Source organism: Podarcis muralis, chromosome 7, assembly GCF_964188315.1.
Source record: "Podarcis muralis chromosome 7, rPodMur119.hap1.1, whole genome shotgun sequence".
Classification (NCBI taxonomy): Eukaryota; Metazoa; Chordata; class Lepidosauria; order Squamata; family Lacertidae; genus Podarcis; species Podarcis muralis.
This window is the reverse complement of record NC_135661.1, coordinates 30,344,588-30,372,301: the sequence shown is the minus strand read 5'-3', so window position 1 is coordinate 30,372,301 and position 27,714 is coordinate 30,344,588. Positions and strand designations below refer to the sequence as shown.

Here is a 27,714-nt window from a genome sequence, read left to right as displayed (position 1 = left end):
AAAGAATTCTGGGCACTGTCATTGGTTAAGGACTGCTGAGAATTGTAGCTCTGGGAGGATGAACCACAGTGCACAGAAATCTCTATGGGAAAGAACACGCTTTGGATGTGCCTGAAAGGTACAGTGTGTACACACAGGCTCATGTGGAACGTGTAAGGCTCTATGCATGCAAAAGAGAAGCAACTGGATCAAGCAACTATCCAAAGGTGTTTGGAGAAGCAACATACAACTCTTCCCTACCTGCTGCTTTCTGAAAGGCTTCAATGGCCTTTTGAAGCCCAGCCTGCGTCTGCTGATGGCACCTTGTGCCAATCTGGGTGTAGAGGGCTCCGATGTTGAACAGAATACTAGCTTTTTCCAGCAACAGGTTCTTCTGGCAGACGGGAACACCAGTGAAAGAGTCGTACCTTCAGCAAAAACAGAAACGAAACCTAATATGTATGTAATTAAGAAGGGTGGTGGGGTGGTGAGGGGATTGGGACAAAGAATAGACAATTTTAAGACCCACTCCCAACCCTCTTAGCTGCAATTAAGCATCTGACAAGCATTACATTTGCACCAGCTCATTGATGGGCTCTTCTTTACTTTGACTAAGAGTCAACAATGCTCATAATCCAGGGCACGTAACACACATTAATTGCTGAGCTTTGTCAACTAGAAAGCACATTTCTTCTTGCTCTTTTAAAAGCAGCACACCCCTCCCTTGCAACGCTTGACTGGATCGCTAAGAGCTTTTTTGGCCAAATGGGAGGCTTTGCATTTTGCCTCCAGAAACACAGGGCTGCAATCCGCCAGGTCAAATTTCAAACCCACTATGCAAAGCTGTGCTCCCAACGCATTAGAACCAACACTAACAACATTCTAAATGGAACTTACCAGGTAAATAAAATCCCCAGGTGTCTGCTTGGTGGAAAAAATCTATTCTCTACAAAGCCGAGCTGAACAAAATAGCTCATCAACATCTCAACTCCCGATTCATCTCTGCTGGGGGTACGGCAGGCCTTAGAATACAAAACATACATTCACCATGGTATGTCATCAACATGTGCCATGTAAATGGATTTTACAACATCACATTAGTACAGAGTTCTGAACACATTTTCATAGGCTGCAGCTCACTTGGTCATGCCCAAAGTCGCTTCTTAAATGATTGGGAATACGCTACAAAAGTGAAGGTAAATGAAAACAAAGCATGGCTACACTGTTGGGCAGTGTACAAATGAACACAAGATCCAGGCAGTGGAAGTATCCAAATTCCAATTATTCACTAGTAACAAACTAATGGATAGCAAGCAAACACCTAATGTATGGCGATTACTTTTTTGGAGTGAGCTCATTTCTGCTGGCATCTAGAGAGTCATAGAGGTGGAAGGGACCCCAAGGATCTTCTACTCCAACCCTTTGCAATGCAGGAATTACAGCTACTACGTCCATAGTTTATACAGGTACAGGGTTTTTTAGGGGGAGGGTCTAGTTCAAGTTCCTATGTAGCCAATGTTTCCATGGGGAGATGCCTAGGGCCAGTCTTGCATCTAAATCATTTTTTTTAAAGTTCTCATCTACAGTTTTGTTTTGTTTTTTAAAAAACCACACCTGAAATCTAAGTCCATTTTCTAAATAGACTTAACTTACTTGTCTTAAGTCCATAAGATCAGCAATTTCATTTTCGTATTCAGAACCTTCTTCACTGTAGTGTTCCAGAATAAAGTCCTGGAAATGATAAGGGAGACATGGTACAGTTCAAATCCTGAATATCTTCACTATGGCTGTTCAAGTATTTTTAAAAACTTTGACAATGCTATCAATAAGTAATGAAGAGCTCACCTGATCATGTAGCCCTGAACTGACATGTGCATTTGCCAAAAAGGAACTAACATTAAGCAAGTAGAGTCCTTGACTCTGTATGAAGCCTAAATCCTCACCTAATTTTTAGAAAAGCTCCAAGCCTTGATGGCTGGTTTATAACACTGAAGCTTGGCCACTGAATGAGATTTGTTTAGCATTTCTTAGTAAAGACAACCTTCATCCCCACAGCACATTCTAAGAGACAAAACAGCCAGAGAAGCTCATGTCACACACACACTCTGAAAATTGAAATTGCTGCTTAAAGGCTATGACCACCACTATGCAAAAGATGACCCAGTTTCCAATTTTGTATTTGTCAACAACAATTCGAAGTATGTGAGGTATGTGACGAGACAGTATGCACACCTGGGGTGGAGGGAGTGGACCGAGAATTTTTCTCTCTCTTCTGTCACACTAGAATTTTGAGTCATCCAGCAAAATCAACACCACAAAATTAATTAGCAGAACTGACTGCCACAAGGCATGGTGATGTCTGCTAGCTTTGCCTGAACACAGGAATGATCAAACTGAATGGAACAAGGGGGCACATACAAATCCGGTCCCCCTCTCCAGTATAGAACATTCACATTTAAAAGCAGTCTACCATTGAATAGCAGTTGCTGAGGAGCAACATCAGGACTGTGTTTTGAACTTGATGACCTGCTTGTTGGCTTTCCAGATGCATTCCTCACTATGAGGAAAACAATGGGTGGCCCTTTTTCTGACCTAGCAAGACTCTTCTTATACTCTTGGGTATTCTAGAAATTGCTTCACGTCCACTTTGCTCCTCTGAGATTAAAAGGCTGACTATTCATAACCAGCCAGGTTAAAAGGGAGCAAACTCAACTTCAAACCTTAGCAATGTTTGCTGGGAAGATCGGTCTGTTGCCTAATTCCGACATTTCTTTGCCCTCTGGCAAAGACAGGGTTTCCTGCACACACATCTGTTTCATAACCCCATTCAGGGCACAAGAATACTATTGAGAATGGACTCTGCATTTTAAAATGAAAGGGGGCAGGGTGTAAATTAGCAGAATAAACCTAGATATGCACAGCATTGTGGGAGGGTGGGTTCATTTGGAGGGATAGAGAATGGCCATGGAGAGGGGCGGAGAACCTGATTTCATTCATGGTGTAAATATTTGCCCAGCTCCCTACTGCCCCAGACAGAATCTTGATAAATCTTTCTCTGTCCTTCTCTGTCTCTCTTTCCTGTTTCAAGGGGGGGGGGGGGTTGTTTATGTGATTCATTTACTGCACAGAAGCAGCAACAGCACTTGAAACAAAGTCTATTAAAAGTCACAACTGCCTGCCTGAGCCAAAGCCTGCTCTCCATTCAGATTTCTGTGGAGATTTATTTGGTGTTTTACTCGTACCAAGAAAATTTAAAACCAGAGCTCTTCAGTCTTGTGTGTGATTGGCCCAAAGAAGGCACTTTGGGCAGACAGGGAATTTTTATACCACCAATTCAGTGGAGCAAGGCAATACACACACATAAAAGCAGATCAGTAGGATCAGTCTAGGAAAGAGAACCATAAAACCTCACAACGATCTTGCAGTAAAGCCAGTAAAACCTGTCTAACACTCACTAAAAACTACAGGCCAACAAACCAACCTTGGTCAACTCAGAACTCTGGGGCCCTTATCTAGGTTATTACACTGCAGGGCTACCAGTGGCCTCCAACATGTTACACTCACTGCCCTCACCCCAACCTCATAGTGGCTGCATTTAGATTTCAGCACCAGCAGTCCCTTCATTCCTGCCTTTGCATGATCCTGGCAAACAGGCTTCTGCCAAGAAGTCTTCCATTAAATGTCACCCAAACCAACAAGTTAAGGGCTTTGAAACAAGTCAGGATATTAAGGCTACTTTAAACCATAGCTTAGCACCCTGGCTCATCCCAAAGCAATTTTGGACACAATGGGTTGTAACCAATGAAGTTCTACTTAAAGTAAACCCACTGGGCGCTAGCACAATGAGAGTCCTCCCCCCTGTGTGTGCCTTCCACCATCCCCCGATCTGCTCCAGAGAGTTGGGGGAAGCCCCAGAACAGATTTACAGAGGACATACAGGGGGAAGAGAGGGGTAGATTGCTCCATTGTGCATGAGAAATCCTTTCACTAATGGAACAATCTGCTTAATGCTACGTTGATAGCAACCCATTGCAATTAACGGACCCAAGTTAGTATTGTGCAAATAACATTGGATATCACCCAGGGGCAAACTATAGTTCATGGATGATGTCTGGGTTTGCCGGATCATGCAATGGAACTGATTGTGCAGCCAAAAGGGTTTTCTATAGTTCAGCTTAATGAAGCAAAATAGGATTGTCTGAATATGACCATTGACCCAAGTCCTGTTCCTCATGCTGCTTTCATTTACTCTGCAACAGTCAGTCTTGAGCTGTTTTAAAAACCAAGGAAGGGGTTTGTTATTTCACGTAAATATATCTTCAAATAGCACAAGTGCCTACAATCTGTTATCAGCTGCGTAAAGTGAGCCTCCCCAGTCGGGGGACTGACAGGCTGTGCATTATGTGGTGTATTAATGCTCATGCATGTGGACTTGCACATCTCTGCAGGAGAGTAAATCCAGCATCTCACAGTAACATTTGATAAGGGTAGGGAAGGCCCCTATGGGCAAAAATGGGCAAAACATCTCTCCATATTCCTAAAGAAATGGCTCTTCGCTAGTGCCTCCACCACAATCTCTGGACACAATGGGACTAGCACAGTTGAAGAACCACAAAGAAGTGTGCAATTTTAATATTATGACAGCATGAATGAGACATTATTGTTTTTCTCAAAAGACAAGGTAATGCCTGGCCCATAATTGTAATCTGCTCTTGGAATTTAAATCATGCAACTTTTTTTTTTTTAATTCTCTTAACCATAAGAGCTAGAAATAATCTAGGTGGAAGTGATAAATTTACAAGATTTTTTTAACAATGAAACCCTGAGATTCACTGTCGAATCAAGGTTTTTATTGTGAACCTAAACCAACTTTTGTGGCTTGTAAATCTCTCTTGAAGCATTTCCCTGGAGAGCAAATTAAGTCATAATGAGAATTTGAATCTGTCTTATCACCCCAACATCTGCAGTGTATACTTTTTCCTGCTGGTGTAAAATATTGCTACTAAAAGTTGCTTAGTAGAAACGTTACCTTCAAAGGAACTGCGAAGTCAACCTCTTTGGTCTCTTTCAAGCCAAGTGGTATCAGAGGAATGCTAAAAGCCTCCCTGTGTTAAAAAAAGAAGAAGAAGATTAAGATCAAACTTCCCCTCCCCCAACTTTTCAAAAACCGCAAATTGATGTAGGAAAGTGGTTGTTCTGTGAATCTCTATATAGTACCCATAAGTGTAGACTAGCTTGTTTGACACCTACACCCCAATAGGCTCAATTGCATCATTTAAAAAGCAAGCAAACCAAAAAGTGGTTTGCAAACTCTTCCTTCACCCTCAACAAACTGCTTCAGTGGGCAGTGATCCTTTCCATTTCAAAGAAGAGGAAGTGGAGATGAAAGCTGAAGTGACTTGCCCAAGGCCATGCAATGAGTTAAACATAGGCAGACATTCATAGGCAGACCTCTCTTAAGGTTGACCTCCTGGTTCAGGGGTCGCCCACCTTTTATAAGCCGGAGACCACACTTACAAAATGGGGAAACTGCTGTGGGCACCACCCACTCCATGCCACCAAGCACACATGTCACTCAGCCTATTCTAATGGTGAACAGAACACTTCTTTCAAAGCCTAGTTTCAGCAAGGAAAGGAACCTGGCAGGCACCAAGTAAGGCCTCTATGGACACCCATGGGTGTATGTGTGTCACCAGTTCTGTTGTTGTCGTCACCAACTCAGCTCCTGAATCCAATTGCAGGGGATGGGGGGGGGGCAGCGTTTCAAGGGAGGGTGAGCCAGCTAGAGCCAGCACTGACATTGACAAGGGAGGAGGGTGACTCCATCATTCGGTGATGATTCCAATTGCCATCAAGCCAGCTCTGCCTGAGAGAAGGACTGTGAGGCAGGAGCTGCCATATCCTCCCAGTCTGGACATTGTTACCTGCTCCACTTCTGAATCTGATCTGGGAAGAGAGCTTCAGGGAGGCGGGGGCTGCTCTTTATCAAGAGATAAAGCCACTGGCTGGAGATTGTTTCTTCTGCCTCCCTTTCCTCATGGAGGAGAGGGCTCTTTGTGGCTACTATCCATGATGGCTATTGCTCTGCCTCCACAGTTGGAGGCAGCAAGGCTTCTGAATGCTGGTTGCTGGAAACCACAGGAGGGGAGATGGCTCTTGTACTCAGGTGCTGCTTGCTGGTTTTCCACAGGCGACTGTTTGGCCACCATGGGAACAGGATGCTGAACTAGATGGGCCATTGGCCTGATCCAGCAGGCTCTTATGTGTGCCATGGCTTTCTAGATTGTAAACCTGAGGACAGGAACCATCTTGACACTGTTTTTTGTAAGCCACTCAAACAGCCTTTTTGGTTAAAGTATGGAGTATAAATGCTGTAAATACAATACAATACAATACAATACAATACAATACAATACAATACAATACAAATGTGTTGTTCAACTCTAGCATAGGGAAGGGCTCTGTGAAAGAGGGTAGGCCTTCTTTTAAATACAACCCCTCAGCATTTTCACATAAAAAAATGCAAAGCCCGCCAAAGTAGTTTAAGGCTCCCTTCCTCCCAGCCTTCTTTTTCCTCCTCACTGATGTACAAATAAACAACCTGATGCAGAACAGGTTACAAAACCAGTCATTGTTATTCAGAGGCATACCACTCTCAGAGAAAAAAGAAGGGGGGGGGGGAACCACATGAAATCAAAACCAAATCCCTGGCATTAACCACGACATTAAAACGAACCCTTTGCTTGTTGATTTGAGGCATTCCCCTCTGATCCATCTTTATTAAGTTTGCCATGTTTGTGCACAAATTTCCATGGGCACCTGTGTTCCTGCCAGCTCTAAGATGAATGCAGGGTGGAATTCAATCTCTCATTGTGACCCTTTGAAATGCCAACCTCATGGTGGGAGAAATAATAAACTTTTCATTTTTGACTGGCAGCACACACAACCTTTTGCAAAATGTTCCTTAAATCTGTGCTAAAGTGTGGGCTGTTAAGATCAATCAAGCAAAGCAACAGCAGCAACAGAAGCATGGGGGGGGTGCACAACAGAGCTTCAGTATATTGTCTTTAAAAAGCAGGCTGGGATATATGTTTGTGACAGTGCCGACAATGGGCTTGAAGTTTAAGAGAATTAAAATGTATACCCCCTGAGAGGAATATTATTTATTTATTTATTTATTTATTTATTTATTTATTTATTTCAGAGAGAAAGAAATTATTAAATCAGAGGGACAAATAACTATGAAAAGGGAAAGAACAGCTAAGCCTGGCATTAAATGTTTCGCTGCAAATCAGCGCCCCACTTTGCCTGCTGGCTTTGTACAGCTTAATACCAAGAGGAGAAGTTAGTTCTGGCCCTCTCTGCCACTCCCCATTCAAGCCAGCTCTTCGAAGGCATTTCTGAGGATTAGGGATCAGAATTAATTGCTTTTAATACCTTTCCCAAGGAGGAAGGTAAATACCCGCTGTAATCTCCTCAGTCAACAGCCAGACCAAACTGAATATTTTCGCCTCTCTCCTGTGCACCTTTGTTCTCCCCCCCTCTGTCAGACAAATATTTGTTTTTGTGTATGTGTTTTTCATTCACAGGTAGCATACTTGTCTGGGGAACAATACTACAATAGCTCCTCCCCCACTCACTCTGTGTTCTGGTAAACCTCAACAGAGATGTTGAGTCCTTCCAACTCCTCCTTAAGGATCTGCAGGTCTGAGTTGACGAAGCTGAGTTCCAGTAGCACCTGCTCGCGCACCTTGTTGCTGGTTGTCGCCCTGCCAGGAAGAAAAAGGCACACACGAATGTCAAAACATCAGAAGAGCCAGCTGGATCAGGCCAGTGGCCCATAGAGTCCAGCATCCTGTTCTCAGAGAGGACAACCAGATGCCCCAAAAGGAAGCAGGACCCAGACACAAGAGCACTTTCCCCTCCTGCGGCTTCCTGCAGCTGGTATTCAAAAGCATTGCTGCATCCTATTGTGGAGGAAGTGTTTAGCCATTGTTGATAGCCTTAACCTCCCTCAATGAATGCGTCCAATCCTCTTTTAAAGCCATCTAGGCTGGTGACCATCATTGCCTCCCGTGGGAGCTAGTTACATAGTTTAACTATGCGCTGCACCTTTGAGAACGCTTTTGAGGACAGCCTCTTTATTGTATAATGGGCCTCACCGGCATTCTCGACATTTCTGAGATTTCCCCCTTAAGAACCGACATGAAAAAACCTCTGGTTTCAGAACTGATATGGCCCCCTGCCAAAGGAAAAGAATGTGGAATGGCTTTCAAGACAATATTCGCGGCACAGATACTATTGTTATGACTGTTAAGCCAAAGAAGACAAACAAAGCAATAGGCCTGCCTAACAATTCCACTGCAGTTTTGAATGGCAACGGTTTCCATTGACCCACAGCACTGTAGCCAAGGCCCACAAATACAGTTGACAGGTCGCCAAGTGTTGGTGAGTGGCAGAGAGAACTTACAATTTATCCCTCACGTTTTCTCTTTTTTTAAGCTGTCGCTTAGGGTTTGCCCAAGACATTTTGCTACCTGAGGTAAAAAGGTCAAGATAGTAGCCGCCCACACAACTCAACCAGAACAGTGGTTGAACTTTGGTGACAGGACTGCATCCTTCACTGAATGTGAGGGCAGCAGGCTAGAGTTTAGAGAGTACAGGGCAAGCCACACAGCACAAACAGCTTAGCCCTCCATCAGAATGAAATGGTCAAGGGCCCCCAGGGAAGAGCAGCTCTCTGCTGTCCCTGCCCTCCCACCTGGGACAGCTGCTTCGTTCTCTAAAGGTAGGGCCTTAGTGAAAGGTTTACTTCTTTCAAAATGGTGGCAGGCTGGGCTTTGTGCAGGGACCCAGCATGGATCAGAGGAGTTGCTAGCAACAAAGGTTGCACACACACCATACTTTAAAGCACATTTCACCCCTCAAATAATTCAAGGCATTGCAGTTTCTTAAGGGTTGCTGCAAATTTAACTCTGTGAGGGGTAAGCTACAATGACCAGAATTCTTGGGGGGGGGGGGGGGAATGTGCTTGAAAGGCATAGCATGTACACAGCCAAATCTAGGCTTAATATGCCCAGCTAAAATCTGCAAACTCCTCACCTTCTCCAAGCAGGACTAGCTCATATTTTTGCTATGGTTTCAGCTTCAAAACTCTGAACTAGATCCCTTTTAATAAAAGGGGGTCATTTTAATAGCTACATTTTGTCCAGGCTTTTTACTGGACATTACTATTACAATGTTGCTTCTGCTGCTCGTGCGTAGTCAAAGCTTTCCAAGGTTGTCTGGGGCAAGGACTGTTTTGCGTATTTTAAATTAATTGCATAGGTTTTTGTATGAATGTGTCAACATTATAATGTATTTCATGTAAGCGTATGTTATTAAAATGTGCCGCAAGTTCTTTGGAAATTGCTGTGTAACAAGCAACAAACAAGGCTAACAAACACCAAGAGCAAACAGCAACATGCAGAGCTTTCAGATGTCTGCTTGGATCCCAAGTTAACTTAAGAAAGTTTGGGGAAGGAATGTCTCCCCACCCCACTTCTGTGCCACTTTGTTTGGGATGGTCCCTGTGGCTGATCCCACTTTGCTCAGCAAATGAGGGCCCCCAAACCTCCAGTCAGGTTGCATGAAGAAGGAACGGGCGAGAAACTTACCTTCTGCAAACTTTCTTAAGTTACCTTATCTTAGAACCCAAGCCATTATTATTTATGAAATGAATTATTGAAATCATATTGTGTATTGAGCTATCCTAGCTGCTCCCTACTGCTGAAAAATATTTTTATTCAATGAATTATTATGGCATCAAAAGATCGCTATGAAATTATCTATTATTGTGTTTGTTAGAAATGCTGACGTTGTATCTGTTTAAGATTGCTTTTTCATTATTTCTGTTATGCAGTTTGGAGTAAACACTGAGTGAGTTGTTTTAAATGGAAAGGCAGTACATAAATAAATGTGATTTCTTTTAAACAAAATAAAACGCGTGTAAAGAAAAGCAAGGGAGAGCTTTCAGAGCAGACAGATTTCCTATAGATGAAAGTCTAAAAATACTACATGGAGTCTACATGCAGGATTATTCCCAGCTACAATTTCTTCAGTGAGATGTTGGGAGTCACTGGGCAGCTGGCTGGGAATCAGAGGCTGCTCCTGTTGGATAGAACAAAGGCTGCATTCTGGGGCTGTGGGCAGAGGGAGGGGGGAAGTCGTGGGAACATACCGGAGGAGGTTTTCAGCGCCAGCTCTCATCCTCACCGCCTTCAGTATCTGCTGGTTGAGGACTGCTCTTTGGTTCTGCAGTTTGCTCCGTCCAGTCTCCGCAAGAGGGTTGCATCCCTGGATTACAGAAGCACACATCATTTATCAAAAGTGGGTGAGCAAAGAACTAAAGAATGAATGGACACCTCCCTAAGCAGATAACGCTGATCTCCACATTTTTTAATTAAAAAAAACCCATATATGTCATCCAACACAGTGTTTCCCAATCCTCTTGCTAAAGAGGAAGCAAAGGGGAGTTGCATCTTTGACCCAAGCCAAGATCTCTCTACAGCCTTTGCCAAGAGCTTCTGTCCTTTATAAATATTCTACAAATATTTCTGTGACTCCAAGCATGCCTCACACAGTAACAAGTGGAGCCTGCAACAAAATGCTGCAGCGTGTGGTGCTTGTGATCGGACACTCCATTCTATCATCTCCCCCTCCTGGCTTTCTTTTTCCAAACCCTCCAATAGTCAGCCCTCACTGAGCTGTTTGGGGTTTCTATTTCCGCCCCTTATAAGTTGTTTTTTCCACAGATTTATTTCATATCTCTGCAAACCTTGGGGTGCCTACAAGACTGCTGATATTTCTTTCTTGGGTTATGCTAAAGAAGGCTCTGCCCCCAGTCCCTGCCAACCGTGCCTGTCTTGGCAATAGAATACATTGGAAGAGGAAGGCAGTTGGTAGGCAGGTTCAAGCAATAGGAGGTCATTAATATTAATATTATTAAGATTTATATCCCACCCTTCATTCCAAAAGTTTTCAGAACAATGAGCAACAATCCATTTAAATAAAACAAAATGCTAGCAAATAAAATCTTGAAATCTCTTTCCAGTACTGGCTTTCCAGATGGTTGAAAACATAGCTGTGTATATGAGAGCTTCATAAGGACTTACAGTACGGGGTGTGTTTTCCTTCAACGTTCAATTACAAAATATTGATTAGATTAAAAAGAAAAGTCTTGCTTGCATTCCTGGTGCAATCTCACAAAGAAAACCAGAAGGCATTCCACTTCTGCTATATTGATAAAGTGTTTTCATTTTTGTGGTCAAAATCCTCTTACAGGTGGATAAGAAGTTCAAATATTATTATGACTGCAGAACAAAGTTAAAAGGGTTTGTTTAAGAGCAAACCCAGTCATGGGAACAAGGCCTCGAGACCAAGAAAAGGCTGGTATCTTATGCTTGTTTCCAGTTTTAGGGGCCTTGTTTGGAACAGTTTGAGAGGACCCATAGCAAAAGTCCTCCCGCAAGGCCCCACATATGGGCTTACAACTGTGGGTCTAACCTGGCAGAAACAGACAGTTTAATTTCCCATAAAGCCTCAGAGTGACACATTGCAGATATTGCGAGAAAGATTGGCTGAGGACTGTCCTGTTGGAACTCCCAAAACAGGTAGAGGTTCAGCAAGAATCATTCCTGCCTTCCTTTAGATGTCTCCTAAAAATGTTATTATTCAAGGCGGCCTTTGCAATGTTGATTTCTTCTTACCAGCTAGTATTATGTTGTTACTGGTGTTTTATTATCATTTTGTATGCTTGTATTTTTTTATGAAAGTGCAGTTTATAAATATTTACATAAAAATAATATTGTCTAGAGTGGATGGGCAACCCTGTCTCATGGTGAGTCTGCTTCCTTTCCACAGAGCTGGAGTTAGCTGAAATTAGTAACACCCATGATATACTATTAGCTATAGTGTTTCAGGAAAAAATGGACATTTCTTAGAGCTAGGATAACCTGGCTACCAGCATTGCACAGGATTGTTGCTTAAGTTGCAATTTCTTGGATTAGTACCTAGGATAACTCTCTCACAAGACCGATGGGTTGCTTAGGCACCTTGTCTCCATAACTTGTTCAGCATTCAAAGTCTTAAGTCTAAATCATGTCTTTGTTTAACCCAATGACAGAATAATTGCCTAATCACCAACACATCCTGCAACAGTTTTTTTCTCCAGGAAACACAGTGTTCTAAACCTCTACATGAAGTCCAATTTCAGCAAATGCTGGGGCTCTTGGAAGAAACATATATCGTAGGCGCTGAGACTAAAAGCATCACCTGATGTTCTTCATTCATTAATGGGACTAATTCATTCTGTGATGTTGATGAAGTCTGAAAAGCACACCCACCCACACTGCAAATATGAAAAGAGGAGCAAGCCAGTAACACCTCCATCATAATTGCAAGTGATTACTGCCTAATTCCAAATTACGCATTTGCTACATTTGGATGTCATGCAAAAACATAGCATGCATCTGTGGGCAACAAAACAAGTTGTGGTTAATTTAAACCTAAAGCAGGAGCAAAAGTTTTCAAAGTCCTCTTCACTGCTGGGCTGGAGGTGGGAGAGAAGAGAAATACATGAGCCAGGGGCTCATCGTGGCTCATTCTTATCACATGAAACTATGGCTCTTCCATTGCTAAATCTCAAGTCTGTATTTATTTACTCTAAGTATAACAGCATGCCCTGCACTATTATCAAAACCAGTAAGATGTTTGGTCATTTAGTTGCCTGCCAGTTCAAACTGAGCTTCACCAGCACAGGAACCTTAAAGTTCACATGTGTGTGTATGCACACATTAGACACACAGATACATCTATGCCCTTAATTCAAAGAGGTGGATCCAGACTTAGTCAATTGGATACAACACAGAGATGTTAACTTCCACAGACCTGAAGCATGCCAAATGTCACAACTCACACTAACCGAATCTCAATAAGATGTGTCCCTAAAGGGGGGGAAACAGGAGCAGAGTTTTCCCAGGGACATGTTCGCGAAAACAGGGGCTGTCCCTGACCAATAGGGACGGTTGGAGTATGTATGCAAATTGGCCCAAAAACTTGCATAATCATCTCTAGGAAGCTTCATGTTTGCCAAACTGCCTGAACAACATGTCACCATGAATTAATCTCTTGTTACTGATGAGCTTTGCTCACTGAAACCAAGTACAAGGGAGAGTGGAAATGCAAAATCTGTGGGCCTGCTTGAGGCGCTCCTTCCAGGGGGGAAATCTCAACCCAATAAAAATCTCAAGTTTACATGCTCAGGCTTTGCCCTGTAGGGAGAAAAGCAATATTGAATCCAAGCTCTGCTGTACGCATTTCAGCATAGGTAATGGAGCGCAGCTCACTGGCAGAGCAAACACTTTCCCAAGTGAATCCCCAACATCTCTAGCCAAAGAAGGATCAGGGTGAGCAGGGCCAGCCCTACCATGAACAATGTGAAGCTACATGGCTCAGGCAGCAGGCTGGGAGGCACAGCAGCTTGTGTTCCCCGATCCCTCCATTCAGTGACAAATCATTGTATGCCACTGCTGCCTACCCAGCTCAACTGTCTGCTAACTGCAAAGCAAAGTAGTGATGTGGGCACTCCACGTCTTGCTTAGCACCTGTGCCAGTTTTCTGTAATAGCAGCAAACTACTATTTGTGGCGCTGTGGGTTAAACCACAGAGCCTAGGATTTGCCGATCAGAAGGTCGGCTGTTTGAATCCCCGCAATGGGGTGAGCTCCTGTTGCTCGGTCCCTGCTCCTGCCAACCTAGCAGTTAGAAAGCACATCAAAGTGAAAATAGATAAATAGGTACCACTCTGGCAGGGAAGGTAAACGGCGTTTCCGTGTGCTGCTCTGGTTCGCCAGAAGCAGCTTAGTCATGCTGGCCACATGACCTGTCTGTGGACAAACGCCGGCTCCCTCGGCCTATAGAGCGAGATGAGCGCCAGAAGCCCAGAGTCGGTCACGACTGGACCTAATGGTCAGGGGTCCCTTTACCTTTACTTTTACTATTTAACATTATCTGAAAAAGGGGGTGCGGGAAGCAGTTTGCCACCATCACGGTGATGGCACCAGAACTTTCCTGGTGACATTGCTCACAATGCCTCAGAGGAAAGGGTAATCAGAGTTTAATCACTAGGTGGCACTGGGCTTAGATGCATCTGGGCGGAGTAAGGATCTCCCTGTGTCTATAGCCCTCTAGATGTTGCGGAACAACAACAACAACCACCATATATGACCATTTGCCAGGCTGCCTGGCACTGAGAGGCACTGGCCTTCCAACAATACCTGGAGGGTCACAGATTCCTCAACCCTGATGTAGATCCCACATTTATTGTAAGAATAGATATATACTGGAATTCTAACAGCCCAAAATACTTAAAAGCTGTCCTTAAGATTCTTATTCTGCAAACAGGGGCAGGAGGGAAGAGTCTGGCTATTGTGCAACTGATTTCACCTGGAGAGAGAGAGAGACATAAACTGCCAGTATTCACGTATTTATTTCTCAAGTGTACAGATTGCTTCATAGCCAGGGCTCTCAGAAGTTAGCAATAAGCTGACCCTGCTTAGGCAATATCCCACTCTTAACTGCCTAATGTGATCATTGATAGTGCTGCTAGCAAATCTGGAAAAGCAAAAGATGTAACACCTTGTACTTATACAAAACAGAAGCCAGATATACCCATCCACTTCCACACAGACTCTCCATTAAACACTGACAGTGTTGGATTTCAAAACTGGAAGCTGCAGTTGTGACATCATTAACAAAGCTCTGATTGTCAGATTATTCAGCGGAAGAGGTACAGTACTGAATGTATTCAGTGCTGCCGGTAGATGAGATATTTCAAATGATGTCATTATAAGCTGACAACTGATAAGCTGAGATGCATGTTAATGGCACAGAGAAGTTGAAACAGAGTTGAATCTGGGTGTGCCTCAATGGTTAAAGCGAGGCATTCTGCTCCACCCTGTGTTACTGTCCTACCTCCAGAGCAAACAAACACTGACACAGCAAATACTCCCAAATACAAAAAGGTTTCCTCAGACAAGGAGCTCCATTAACCCCTTTGCTTGTATCCTCTGCATTCCCATGTCTGTTGAAAAATTCAGTCACTCAAGGAAACCGATGAAAGGAATTGATTCTTCATGCGAAATATCACCAGAGTGATACTACTCCACTACCCCAAAATGTGGCAATTGCCACAAGCTTGGATGCCTTTTAAAAAACAGAAGGATCCAACAATTTTATGGGAGGCAGGAGACTGTTCATTCAACCATAGGAATGGCTGCATAGCAAGGCAGTGGACTCTCCCTTCCTGGGTGTCTTCAGAGATTGGACAGCCATCTCTATGGTTGGTCCAGCTATAGAGCTCCTACATCAAGCATACAGTTGGGCTAATGCCCTGCAGGGCACCCTCCAACTCTATGGTTCATTCTGTGGGGCTTCTGTATGTGGGGTAGTGGTGGGCCATCTAGTCTTTCACCTCAGGCAACAAAATCTCCTGGGCCCAAGAGGGCATCTTGCTGGCCATTGTTTGAAGCAAGAATGCTGAATTAGATGGACCTCAGTCTGAGCCAGCAAGACAATGTATTCCTATCACAGAATGGTGTCACTGAACATAACAGGGAACCTCTGTGTACAAGTAGAATTGGGCTGAATGGCTATTTAAAAATCAGCAGTTAATATATAACCACCTTCTGTGTGTACTCAGCACATAACAGTTACAGAAATCTGATACATATTTGTGACAGCCAGAAGGTGGATCATAGCATAGAGGCCTGAGGCAAACTTGCCAACACAAGCTTCTAGCAAAGTAGCTTGACTGGGGCCTGTTAAAAGCCTTTCAATCAATCACCAGAGGCAATGCAAGAATACCTCCAGGTTCCCAGGCAGAAAGGCTGGGAAAAGCTTGGAATCTGTAAGATGGTTTGCATATGCACACTTTTATCAGGCTGTCGCTATTGACATAAAATTAGACAAGCAGAGAGCCCTTAAGCAAAGAGAGGGGGCACCAATGGTGAATCCTATTAGATTAGGGATGGGGAAGCTGTGGCTCTCAAGCTACTGTTAGACTCCCAACTCCCAGCAGCCCCAGCAGCTAGCCTAGCCAATAGCTAGGGATGCTGGGAACTGTAATCCATTAACATCTGGAGGGCCACAAGTTACCTGTTCCTGCCTTAGATAAAAAAGTGTGAAAACTCCATGAGACTGTGTAAATAAAAATTGGCAGGTACAGCTGACATTAGCCTTCTGCCCAGACTTCCTGTATTTACATCTTTAAAGGCATGGGTGGATGTTCAAAAAAAGATAGAGGTCCATTTAAGAGCTTCCTCTTTCTGTATAATCATTGACAAGGGCAAGGACAGAAAGTTCTCTCTCCTTTTCAAATTTTCAAATGGTGAAAGCGGGCAAACAAACACATTCCTAAAATGAAGCTGGGTCATTTCTGCTTGGGCTTCTGCACCACCTGCAGCAGCTCAACCTACACTAAAGCACCTGTTCCCTGTAGCATTTCTACCCTGGATCTCTTCAATATTTTAGACCGCTCCACACATTGTACACATGAAGGGGTCCTGACATAGTTACTAGGGACAATGATCACACTGCTGACCTCACCTCTGAGTCACATGGCTTCCTTTGGCTCACCTCTGATGTCCACGCATTGGTCATGGATACCAGAAGGAGGAAAGCCTATGAATGCAAATCTCTCTATAAGGTTTCGTGGAAGCTGGTTGCTTGATTGCACAGCTTCCAAGGAAGTCTATGGGTGTAGACTTTCCCTCTGCAAGTGTCTGTCAGATGCTGGGAAGGGGCGAAGCAGGGGAAGTGGGTGCAGTTACATCCTGCTCATGGGCTTTCCAAAAACATATGGCCGGTTGCTGTTGGAAAGAGAAATGTTGGCGTATACAGGCCTTTGGGGGGGGTGTCAATGCAACATGGCTCTTCTTGAATTCCACTGTGAGAAACGTCACTAGGACTACTGCTTCACAGATAATAAAAAGAGAACAGTGAATGATTTGTCGCAGGCCACCCATCCTGAATATGTCACACACAATTCACTAGAAATCTTTGCTTTATAACTTGTAGAACTAAGCACCTTTCTCTCTCCATCTCTTTCTTACATGAGATTGTTTTGCCAGAGGTATCTGGTTGATATTCTGCTCTATAAGTAAAAAGGAACATTGTGGCTTTAAATAAAATCAGGAAAGAATTCCCTTTTCTCATGTCTTTGCTTCCTCCAGAGCTCAAAAGAGGAACACTATAGGAGAACAAGCATTTTTCTAACATACCTTTATAGGGGGTTTAAGTGAAATTTCTAAAAGTCTTTCCCAAGTACTTAATCAAATGCAAAGAAGCCACAGGAAAAATGAAGGTGGAATTAAATGTGATCAAAAAGTGTGTCTTAATTATTGAATCCAAATAAGAAAAGTGTTAAGAAGATCACTTGCCAGCTGTTTCAACTGAGCAATGCAAATAAGAAAGTCAAACAGAATTTGAGCCAACGCTTGTTTTCCTTTGTGCAGGTTTTCTTTTTCTTCCAAATGTGGGGAATGCACTCAACATTTCCCACCCATTGGCACATGCACTGTCCACGTGAAGATGAAGACTGGTCACAAATGTTCAAAGCCCTTTCATTCTCCAGAGTCAATTTCTCACTTGCCTGCATCTAAATATATAGGTGCGTACTTAGTAATAAGGAAGTCACCAGCTCCAGCTTCTTGCTAGTGAGTATGTTTGTACATCACTGCGGAGCTACTGTCCATGCAGCCATGTCATGCCCTGTGATTAATCATTCAGCTATCTGCTCCAACAGGCACAGGGCTGCAGTGAATGGCACCTCTTGCCTACATTTGCCAATGCTTGAAAGTGCATGCAAGATAGATTTTAAACTTCCCCCCTGAAGAGAAATGCGTAACTATCTCATACTCAACCATATCTACATAAGAAAAACAAAATGAGGTTACTTTTAAAAGCGTGACTTTTTTCTTTTTTTGCCATATGAGAACATGCAACTGTTGCCTTTAAGATTATCTCGACATTTATTGGGCACATATTTCTTTTTTTCTGGATAACTCTTTAAAGCTCACGTCCTCTATTAACTTTTACCACCTTCAAAGCCCCTAATAAGGACACCATCAGTTCAGTGACTAGCTCTGCATGAGCCATAGCTAAATTTTGTCCAAAGTTTCCTTCCCAATACGCAACTTACTGTAGACTTCTCCTATGCTATGACTGATACAGTTATTAATGTTCTATTGATGCAAATGTGTTTACTGATAATTTTTATATTTGATTGCTACCATTCTGAAACTTGAATATTTTTGTTATGACCATTTGGTACAACATAAAATGACTACACATGATTTACTGTAAGAGGCAGGTGGGGATGTTTTTTCCAGACATCAGGATTGCTTCTGATGGATATGAAAAGACTCTGCCCAATCCACAGCAAGAACGCCACCTCTGCCATTTGCATCACTTCAGTTGTCATATACATGATTCTAATGAGATATACAAACAAATCAGCCTAGATTATTTTTTAACATGATCCTTGCTAACGATTATGCCTGCAGATAAGTGGCGAAAGCAAGGCTTTGAATGAGGTTCAGCTGACTGGCAGTTATGACAACTGCCATTAAGCTTTGACACTTGTCATCCACAATTATCATGTCAGGTAAATGACAGGCAGATGGTCTCAAAGTTGTCTGGGTGCGAGAGATAAGGATCTGGCCCACAGATGGGATCCTGTTCCCACCCCTGCTGTAGGGCATGAAAAAAATCAGATGACAATTGAAAATGTTAAAATTCAAACTTTTCCAGAAAACCCACATCAAATCTCTGTGACTGAGCAGGGATTTGAACTTGGGTCTTCGTAGTTAGGTAAATGCTCCAATACAGCACATGGTGGCTAGAATGTTGTCCCCAGGTTCCACAACTCTCATGAAGAAATAACAGAGATTGAATATGTGAAGATGGCGGAACCGGGTAAAAGCCTCAGCTCCTAGGGCTTGCCGATCGAAAGGTCGGCGGTTCGAATCCCCGCGGCAGGGTGCGCTCCTGTTGCTCGGTCCCAGCGCCTGCCAACCTAGCAGTTCGAAAGCACCTCCGGGTGCAAGTAGATAAATAGGGACCGCTTACTAGCGGGAAGGTAAACGGCGTTTCCGTGTGCGGCTCTGGCTCGCCAGAGCAGCGATGTCACGCTGGCCACGTGACCCGGAAGTGTCTCCAGACAGCACTGGCCCCCGGCCTCTTGAGTGAGATGGGCGCACAACCCTAGAGTCTGTCAAGACTGGCCCGTACGGGCAGGGGTACCTTTACCTTTACCTAACATCTGCCCAGGGCTGAGGTTGGATACATTTTCCTACAGGGAAATGTCCCAGCTTCTGCCAACCTAGCAGTTTGAAAGCACACTAGTGCAAGTAGATAAATAGGTAGCGCTGTGGTAGGAAGGTAAACGGCGTTTCCGTGCGCTCTGGTTTCCATCATGGTGTCCCGTTGCACCAGAAGTGGTTTAGTCATACTGGCCACATGACCTGGAAAGCTGCTCCCTCGGCCTGAAGTGAGATGAGCGTTGCACCCCATAGTCGCCTTTGAGTGGGCTTAACCATCCAGGGGTCATTTACCTTTACCTACATCTTCCTAGACCGAAGTGCTTTCCATGCAGGAATTCTGATGTTTGTACCACTATTTAAAATGGAAATTGTTCCCTATCTACACATTATTAGGTCTGATGGTATGTTACATAGAATCATTGTAAAAGGGCAGAGGGTTCAGTCACGCACATATAGCAGCACTTACATAACTTTCTGATGAGGCACCTGATGAAACCTGTTGGGAGCTCACAAAATGAGCTGCCAGAGTTTCAGAAGTGCCCTAAATTTAACCTGGGTAATCTGATATGCAGGGAGAGGTTTACAAACCTTTTAAGTACTCACCTGGGGCTAGCTGCTGTATTGTCAGGTTCTTAGCCGGCTGAAAAATGCCCTAATCTAAAATGCCTTATCGTTTCCTTTTGAATAGCTTTCCCTTTACAAGCCTGGGGCCAGCAGTTCCCTTTATTAGCTGTTTTTAGCTAAAGTTAACTCAAGTTTCAGACCAGCTTCACAACCCATCAGAGTCAGAAGAATGTTTGAGGGGAAGGGGTGTTCGCACTGTGATCAAATTTGCAAGCCGTTTTACCGAAGCTATAGTTGTGATCCACTTTGTTTATTTATAACCCATCTTTCTTCCATGGAACTCATCCTGGCATTGACCAGACCTGACCCAGACCTGCTTAGCCTCAAGGTGGAGGCTGCATCATGGAGTTTCAAACATTCCCTGACTGGGACACAAGAAGCCACCTTTTACAGGGTCACATAATTTGTCCACCTTTCCCAGCAACATCTCCTCTGACTTGCAGCAGTTCTTCATACAGGGTCTTTCCCCCATACACACAACAAACCTGACCAGTTTAACTGGAGACGCCAGGGATCAAACCTGTGTGCCTCTGTATGCAAAGTTAGTGCTCTACCACTGACCTACAGTTGCATCTCCTGGGCTCAGCTTTAAGCCCAAGCGCCCCTGCTGAAATGGCTTGTGGATCCCACTGCATGAGGGCTAGTCTAGAAATGTAGGCTGCAATACTTATTTTAAAAAACAACTGCTTGCACTAAAGAAACCTTTACTTTAGTTCACTAAACCACCCACTTGGTTTGGTGTTTGCAGACACGCACGCTTTAGTAAAAAATTAAGCTGAGCTGGCTTCTGGAAATCCCTGCCAAGTTTATTTTCCGCAAGGGGTGGTGAGGTGGTGGTGGAGACAATGCTCCATTTTTTTAAGAGGCTGTGATTCCCATCTAAAAGTACAAGAGTAGCAAAGGTCAGAGGTCACTTCTGTATCAGATTCTGATAATTGCAGCAGCCTCCAAAATGGGAGGAATACACCATGCCATCCAGTCTATTAAAGAGGTTGCTTACTCCTTGTTTTCTTACTTAGATGTACCTAGTGCTGGAATGTACCAAATTAGTACCTAACATTGCAGCAAACTATCAAGTTGTACCTATTTGGATGGTATAATAACAGCTTCCTTGTTTTATAATAGGATTGAATAAATCCTACTCTATAATGAGTTTCTACCTTCTGAAATTTTGAGGGAATAGATTTGTCTCTCTCGCACACAGTTTTGTAAAACTATGGGCTCTCTAGGCACTAGAAAAAAATACGTTATGAAGCTGAAAGTTGCAATCCTAAGTACTGTACACTTAAAAACTGGGAGTTTGTTAATTTTATTGCAATAAAATTATTATTATTATTATTATTATTATTATTATTATTATTATTATTATTTATACCCCACCCATCTGGCTGGGTTTCCCCAGCCACTCTGGGCAGCTTCCAGCACATATAAATACATAATAAAACATCAAACATTAAAAACTTCCCAACCAATCAAAACTGGGAGTATGTACTATTGAGTTCAATGTGAATAACTTCCACATAAAGACGAGCGCTAACAAAAATAGAAGGCAGGATTTTGTTGGATACAAACAAATTATTTTTTCATTTGGTAAATGTTGGCAGTTACTTGTGTATGGGCGTAGCCAGGATTTTTGTTAGGTGAGACAGACCTTTTGTTGGGGGTGGGGAAGGACGTTAGTTTGCTATGTATTTCTATTGAATTTTATTTATTTAGGGGGCAGGGCCCTTCCCTGTCTCCCCTTGGCTATGCCTATGTACTTGTGGCTACAATCCTATATATGTTTACTTGTGAGAAAGCCTCACTGAACACAGTGGCAGTTATTTTTGAGTAAACATATGTAGGACTGTGCTCTCTTTTTCTCTGTATCTCCTCTGATAAGAGCTAACAGCTGTTCCCAGCATAACAGTTCCCTGCTGGGGACATCTGTCCCTGTTGAATTTTTTTATGTCCAGACACTCATAGCTGTCAACTTTTCCCTTTTCTTACGAATAAGGGATTTCCCTTTAAAAAAAAGGGAAACGTTGACAGCTATGAGACACTATTATGGACAAGGTAGCCCTGCTAGGGGAAACGGTAGCAACTCTAAAGATTATGCACGCTCCTTCTAGAAGGCAGCAATGTCTCCAACAATTCCAGCAACTGCTAACTGCCCTCTCACGGTCATTTATGTTTCCATAAGATAACTATTGTTATTATCAACTTGCTCTAGGCAGATAAGCAAATACATTCAGCCAACACAATGAAATAACTACTGCATTCAAATCCCCCCGAGACTCCCCACTACACCTGTTATGCTTAGCTTTTACTAAGAGGGAAAAAACACCCTTCAAAAAGCCAAATCAAAGTTTTGACCACACAGGCAACAGCATGACCGCCTCCCTTTCCAAATTCCTGGCGGAGCGAAGGGTTCCTCAGGGCGCAAAGTATAGATCGGGGTGGCAGGCAGATTCAATCGCGCTGCGCCTTTGACTACGGAGAGCCGGGGGGGGGGGGTGCGCGCTGCCACCCACCCACCTGTCGCCGCGATGCTTTTGCCTCGACTTACCTTTCGAAAGTAGCAGTCTCCCCTCTGGTCCGCCGCCCGGCAGCCCGAGGGCAACAACGCGTCCGTCATCGCCAGCGCAGCAGAGTCCGGGGTTATTCCCACCTCGCCCTGCGATAAGAGACGAGAGTCGCTGCGCTCGCCTTGCTCGCGGAGTCTGGCTCGCCGGCGCTGCGCTGCGCACCGTCCAGGCGATGAATGTCTGTCTGAGAGAGCCCGGATCCCGGCTGCACTCTCGATCCCCTCGCCTTCCGTCGCTCCTCCTCTACCTGGGGAAGCCCACGGGAGATCGGGGTGGGGTGAGGGAGGAAGGGACGGAGGGACCGCCTCCTCGGATCTCCTGTGTATTTGTGGAGCCAGGCGGAGTCCGCTCCTAGCAACGGCGCTATCAGGACAGCTGAGCCAGCCCTTCGGAGAGTCAACAGAGACACCTCGGGGTGTGCAGGGAGCGGCAGCTTTCCTCTCCCTAACAGCAGGCAGAGGGAGGCTCCTCAGCTGATGCGCCAAGGAGAGTTTTTACCGAAAGTGACGCAGATTCAAGTAGCCGATTTGCCATGCAAAACTTAGGGGAAAAACCAGCCAGGAACCCGATTCCGCAACTCCCCAAGCGACACTATTTGTGTCCTCCTGAATTCTGAAGAACCAGGTTGCCTCCAGACTGTCAGCAGTTTGCAGGAGGGAATCAAGCACGTGCTGGATATTTAGGCGGGCACAGTTACAGTGAATGGCAGTGCTCCCTCCCCCTGGCGTAAAAAATCCACTTTTAAAAAAATAAAGTAATGTTTTACAGCTTGAAAAGTGAGGAGGAAAGGCACTGAAAAGTGTAGGTGAATGAATGAGGAACAAGGAGTTGAGGTGCGGTATAAACACTCCACGGGCAAATCAGGAGTAAGGCTCCTTGTCCTGCAAACAAATCAGAACAGATGCTCAATAAAGGCCAGAGATAGACTAATAATCTGTGTCAAAACAAAAAAAATTCCTTCCAGTAGCACCTTAAAGACCAACTAAGTTAGTTCTTGGTATGAGCTTTCGTGTGCATGCACACTTCTTCAGATACACATATGTACATACTTCAGATATGTGTGTATCTGAAGAAGTGTGCATGCACACGAAAGCTCATACCAAGAACTAACTTAGTTGGTCTTTAAGGTGCTACTGGAAGGAATTTTTTTTTGTTTTGACTATGGCAGACCAACACGGCTACCTATCTGTAACTAATAATCTGTGTGTAAGTCTTGTGCAAGCAAATGAATGCAAAATAAAAAGGGCCACCTGGAGGAAAAAGCAACCCCCCCATGTCTGTGTGTGCAAGAAAAAAATCTCTGAAGTGTTTGTGCTGATAAGGGTTGGCCAAGAATTGCTTGCATCTGAAGGGGATGTCCACAATGCCATCCCCAACGCCTTTCAAGATAACACTAACAGTGGTGAGACTGGCCTAGCTGTCAAAGGTGGGCCATAGGCATCAGCCAGAGGGGATGAACCAGGAGAGGGCAACTAGCAGCTGCACAATAAGCCAGTAGTCAGGGCCAGAGCAAGTCAAGAACAGCACATGCACCAAAACTTACCAACCATAGCAATCAAGGATGCCAAAGTTCAGTAAGACCAGTTTAGGCAGGTACAGTTAGTCGGGGGCTGGAGTGCCTTTTCCTGAGAAGGTGCCACTTGCAGTTCAGTGGTTTGCCAAAGTGGGCAGCTGCCCACAGATCCAGCCAATTGAGGTTTTTTTTCTTTTTAGAACAAAGTATTTTATGGGGCTTTTTAATCACACAATAAGCAAATTTGTCAATTTATTCCTACTCTCTGCTTCCTGCCACTTAACCAATTCCTGATCCACAAACGGATGTATCCTCTTATTCCTTGACTGTGCTAAACTTACTCTGGATTCTTTGGTGAAGTGTTTTGTTGAAAATAGTTTTGGCATCACCTGTTGCCAAGTTCCTTGGTTGTGAATTCTTGCGGAAAAAGTTCTCCATATACTGTACACTTTTTGTTGATACTTGGTCGAGTGTTTTGTAGAATGAATCATTTTATTAGTCACCTAGGATCTTTGAAGAACATTAATTCTTAAGTTAATTCAGAGCAAGCTTTCCATTGCCTCTTTGGCATGGGCAGACAATCGCAAGTGGCAGCTGTGTGAATCAAAGGAAAACAATTAGTTGCCAGGAAACTCTTCCCTGCTGGAAGCTTTCCTCTCCCTGGTGTTTTAGAGCTGCTTCTTTTGTCATCATTTTGTCTCTATTTCTGGAGAAGAATTTTCTTTCTATTGCTTCGCTTTATCTTCTGCAACACAAGAGATAATGTGGTCACTATGGCTCATTACCCTTCCCTCTTTCATGACTGAGTCATTCTCCATAGCGTGGGGAGCAGCTCCAAAATGCTGTTCATTCACAAAAAAAGGTCTCAGGATGAATTGCAACAGACCCAGCATTCTTGAACACCCAGTGGTGTTCCGGTCAGTGGGAAGTACACATTGATAAGTCTATAAAAATAGAAAGGCACTTAGGAAGGCGTTTACAACAACCATGGCAAAGATGACAAGTGCTATTTTTGTAGTGTTATTATTGAAAAACCCAAGCCTACTATTCTAGAAAAGTTGTGAATTTAATTTTCTATTCATTTTAAAGTAACATCAAGGCAGAGCCATAGCTACAGGGGGTGGGGTGGGGTTGCCAGTGGGCTTCAAGAGTACTTCAACACAGAACCCATGGCCTGTACACTGCCTTGTTGCACAGGAGGAGGGAGCAAGGTCAAAATATGTCCCCACCCCCACCCCTCATGCTGCTTTCCCAAAACCAGATAAGTAAGGTGCCAGATTTTAGAAAGGAGATGCGAGGCTCTGGCAGAATTCTAGAGCCCTACCACCTTCTTCCTAATGCTGGGAAAGCGCTAACTAGGATTTGGGAAGGAGATGGAGGACCCAAGGACCCTGTCAGAGCCCTCATGCCTCCTTCCCAAAACCAGTGGCTCCTCAAATGCTCCGGTGGGCTGACACAAAAGGCCTTGAGGTGGGCCCTGGGCAACTTGTTGGACCGCCCTATTTAAATGTAGCCCATCAGAATCAAAAGGCCAGATAGAAATTAAATCAGTCAATAAGTGTGCACAGGACTGCCTAAATTAGTTGCTACTGAGCACAAAAATTATTGATTATACCTGCAGCGGTGGTTCCTAAACTCCCCCCATCCCCACAAACTACTTGAAAATCACTGAGACATAATGAGCTCATGATTCTGTATATATCTGGTATGTTTGATCAATCCCAGCTTGTTTATCTTAACTATTATAAAGCTCTAGGTGGGGTGATTGTGTTGTCAATTGTAAAAAGATTTATGTGTGTGTGATGCTAGTGACGAATGCACAACTCTAGTTCTAAAGGTCAGGCAGAAATTTTTATGGGTTGTCCAGCTAATATGGCACTCTGATGAGTGAGTTAGGATGACTATGTTGATAAGAACTTTTCTCTTAAGGCTGCCAACATGTTCCACAGAACAACCTTGCGATGTAGCTTAGGCTGAAAAGGGCTGACTGACACAAGCTCATCCAGACAGTTTTGTGGCCAATTATGAATTTGAATACAGATCTCCTGTTACGTACTCTAACAACACTAAATGTACAGTATTTATTTATTTTTGTATTGCATTTATAAATCACTTATTATATAATATCTCAAAGTGATAAATAATAAAAAACTACAAATTAAACAATCAAAATAATTCTGTTTTTAAAAAATCATAACCAATACAGATACAGGTTGGGATAAAAATATCCACTTAAAAGTCTTGTTGAATAAGAAATGTCTTCAAAAGGCACCAAAATGACACCAGAGATGGTTTCTGTCTGTTATAACAGGAGGGAGTTCCAAAGGGGAGGTACCACCACACTTAGAACATGATTCCTACTTCTACAGAGTGGATCTCCTGGTGCAATGGTATCTGCAGAAGGCTTTCTCCTGTGAAGTGCCGTGATTCGTTGGGTATATAAGGGGTGATATGATCTTTTAAGTACTGTATTTAAACAATAATACACATCCAATGAACTAGTGCATGCATTTGAATTTCTATATGGAATCTCTTCTGCAATTTTATTTTGTTTTTTCAGCCTTAAGTCATTTATCTGCACTCAACCTGAGGGATGTAGTTTTTTGCATTCAAATTCTGTTGGTTCGGATCAACATGAGTTTTTACTGTTGTTATACTTCATGCCAACTTTGTGCATGGACACAAAACTTTAAATTCAATTAACAACAACAGCAACCACTTTCCTTCAATAATTCTGAAGTTATGCTTATGTTTTATACAGATATCATTTTACCTTTAAAGATTAAAGGGAGCCAGAGGGAAAAGTGCAGTGACAACATCCTTGATGCAATGGCTTATAGTTCTGAAAGTTTATATCATAATAAATGTATTAGTCTTTAAGGTGCCCCAAGTTGGATCACATCCATGTCATACATTTGAATCCTGGAAACTGACCACTGTCACTGAGCTGCACTTCCCAGGATTCTCTGGAAGAAGCCATGACTGTAAAAAGTGTCACAAGAGTGCTCCTACTCTACTTGCTGCATCAAAATGACAGGGCAACCCTTCCGGCAATTCTTCACGCCAAAATCTAGACACTGATGATAAGTCCTTGACTGACCTCTTCTGGCCAATATATGACAGGTTTTAGAAATGTGTTCTTCAGAGACATGGGGTTAAAGGCCTCATAACTTTTAAAACTGGGGTGGGGAAAAATCACACATGCACATATAAAGCAGCCAACTAAGGATCAGATGCATGCATCGTGCATCTGGCAAAGTGGACTCTTAACCCAAGAAAGCTTATGCTACAATAAATCTGGTAGCCTTCAATGTGCCGCAAAGCCCTTGGTTGTTTTCACTGTTAATCTTTCAGGTGCCAGAGAATACTGGGGGGGGGGGGGGGGGCTTTTTTTGGTAAGAAATTTGACCAGACTTCCTGGCCCTTGAATACAAAGTATATATTTGAGTCACATTATTTCAATCAAAGAGTTCAGGGCCCTGTAATTTATCTGTCATAAGGAGACATTTCTCAACAAACCTTCACAAATCACAGCACCCAGAATTATTCAAGGGCAAAAAATGTACTTCGAACATGATTTAAAGATGACAGAAATACAAGTGGAGTTCATTCTATGGACCCTTTGTTGCAGGATGGGGTCCAGGGTGCATCCTAGGTGCCTAACAGTTGAA

General features: G+C 43.6%; 1 protein-coding gene across 1 annotated transcript in view; it reads right to left on the bottom strand.

Moving 5' to 3' along the window:
• Nucleotides 1-22,943, bottom strand: part of RHPN2 (rhophilin Rho GTPase binding protein 2) — a 41,108-nt gene extending 18,165 nt beyond the window's left edge. The window contains exons 1-7 of the mRNA XM_028740364.2: nucleotides 22,512-22,943; nucleotides 10,199-10,314; nucleotides 7,620-7,748; nucleotides 5,009-5,084; nucleotides 1,633-1,710; nucleotides 877-1,001; nucleotides 241-407 (exon numbers count right to left, since the gene is read on the bottom strand). Of these exons, the coding sequence (XP_028596197.1) occupies nucleotides 241-407; nucleotides 877-1,001; nucleotides 1,633-1,710; nucleotides 5,009-5,084; nucleotides 7,620-7,748; nucleotides 10,199-10,314; nucleotides 22,512-22,580 (760 nt within the window). The 5' untranslated portion in view covers nucleotides 22,581-22,943. The remainder of the gene's footprint in view (nucleotides 1-240; nucleotides 408-876; nucleotides 1,002-1,632; nucleotides 1,711-5,008; nucleotides 5,085-7,619; nucleotides 7,749-10,198; nucleotides 10,315-22,511) is intronic.
• Nucleotides 22,944-27,714: the final 4,771 nt, after the last annotated feature.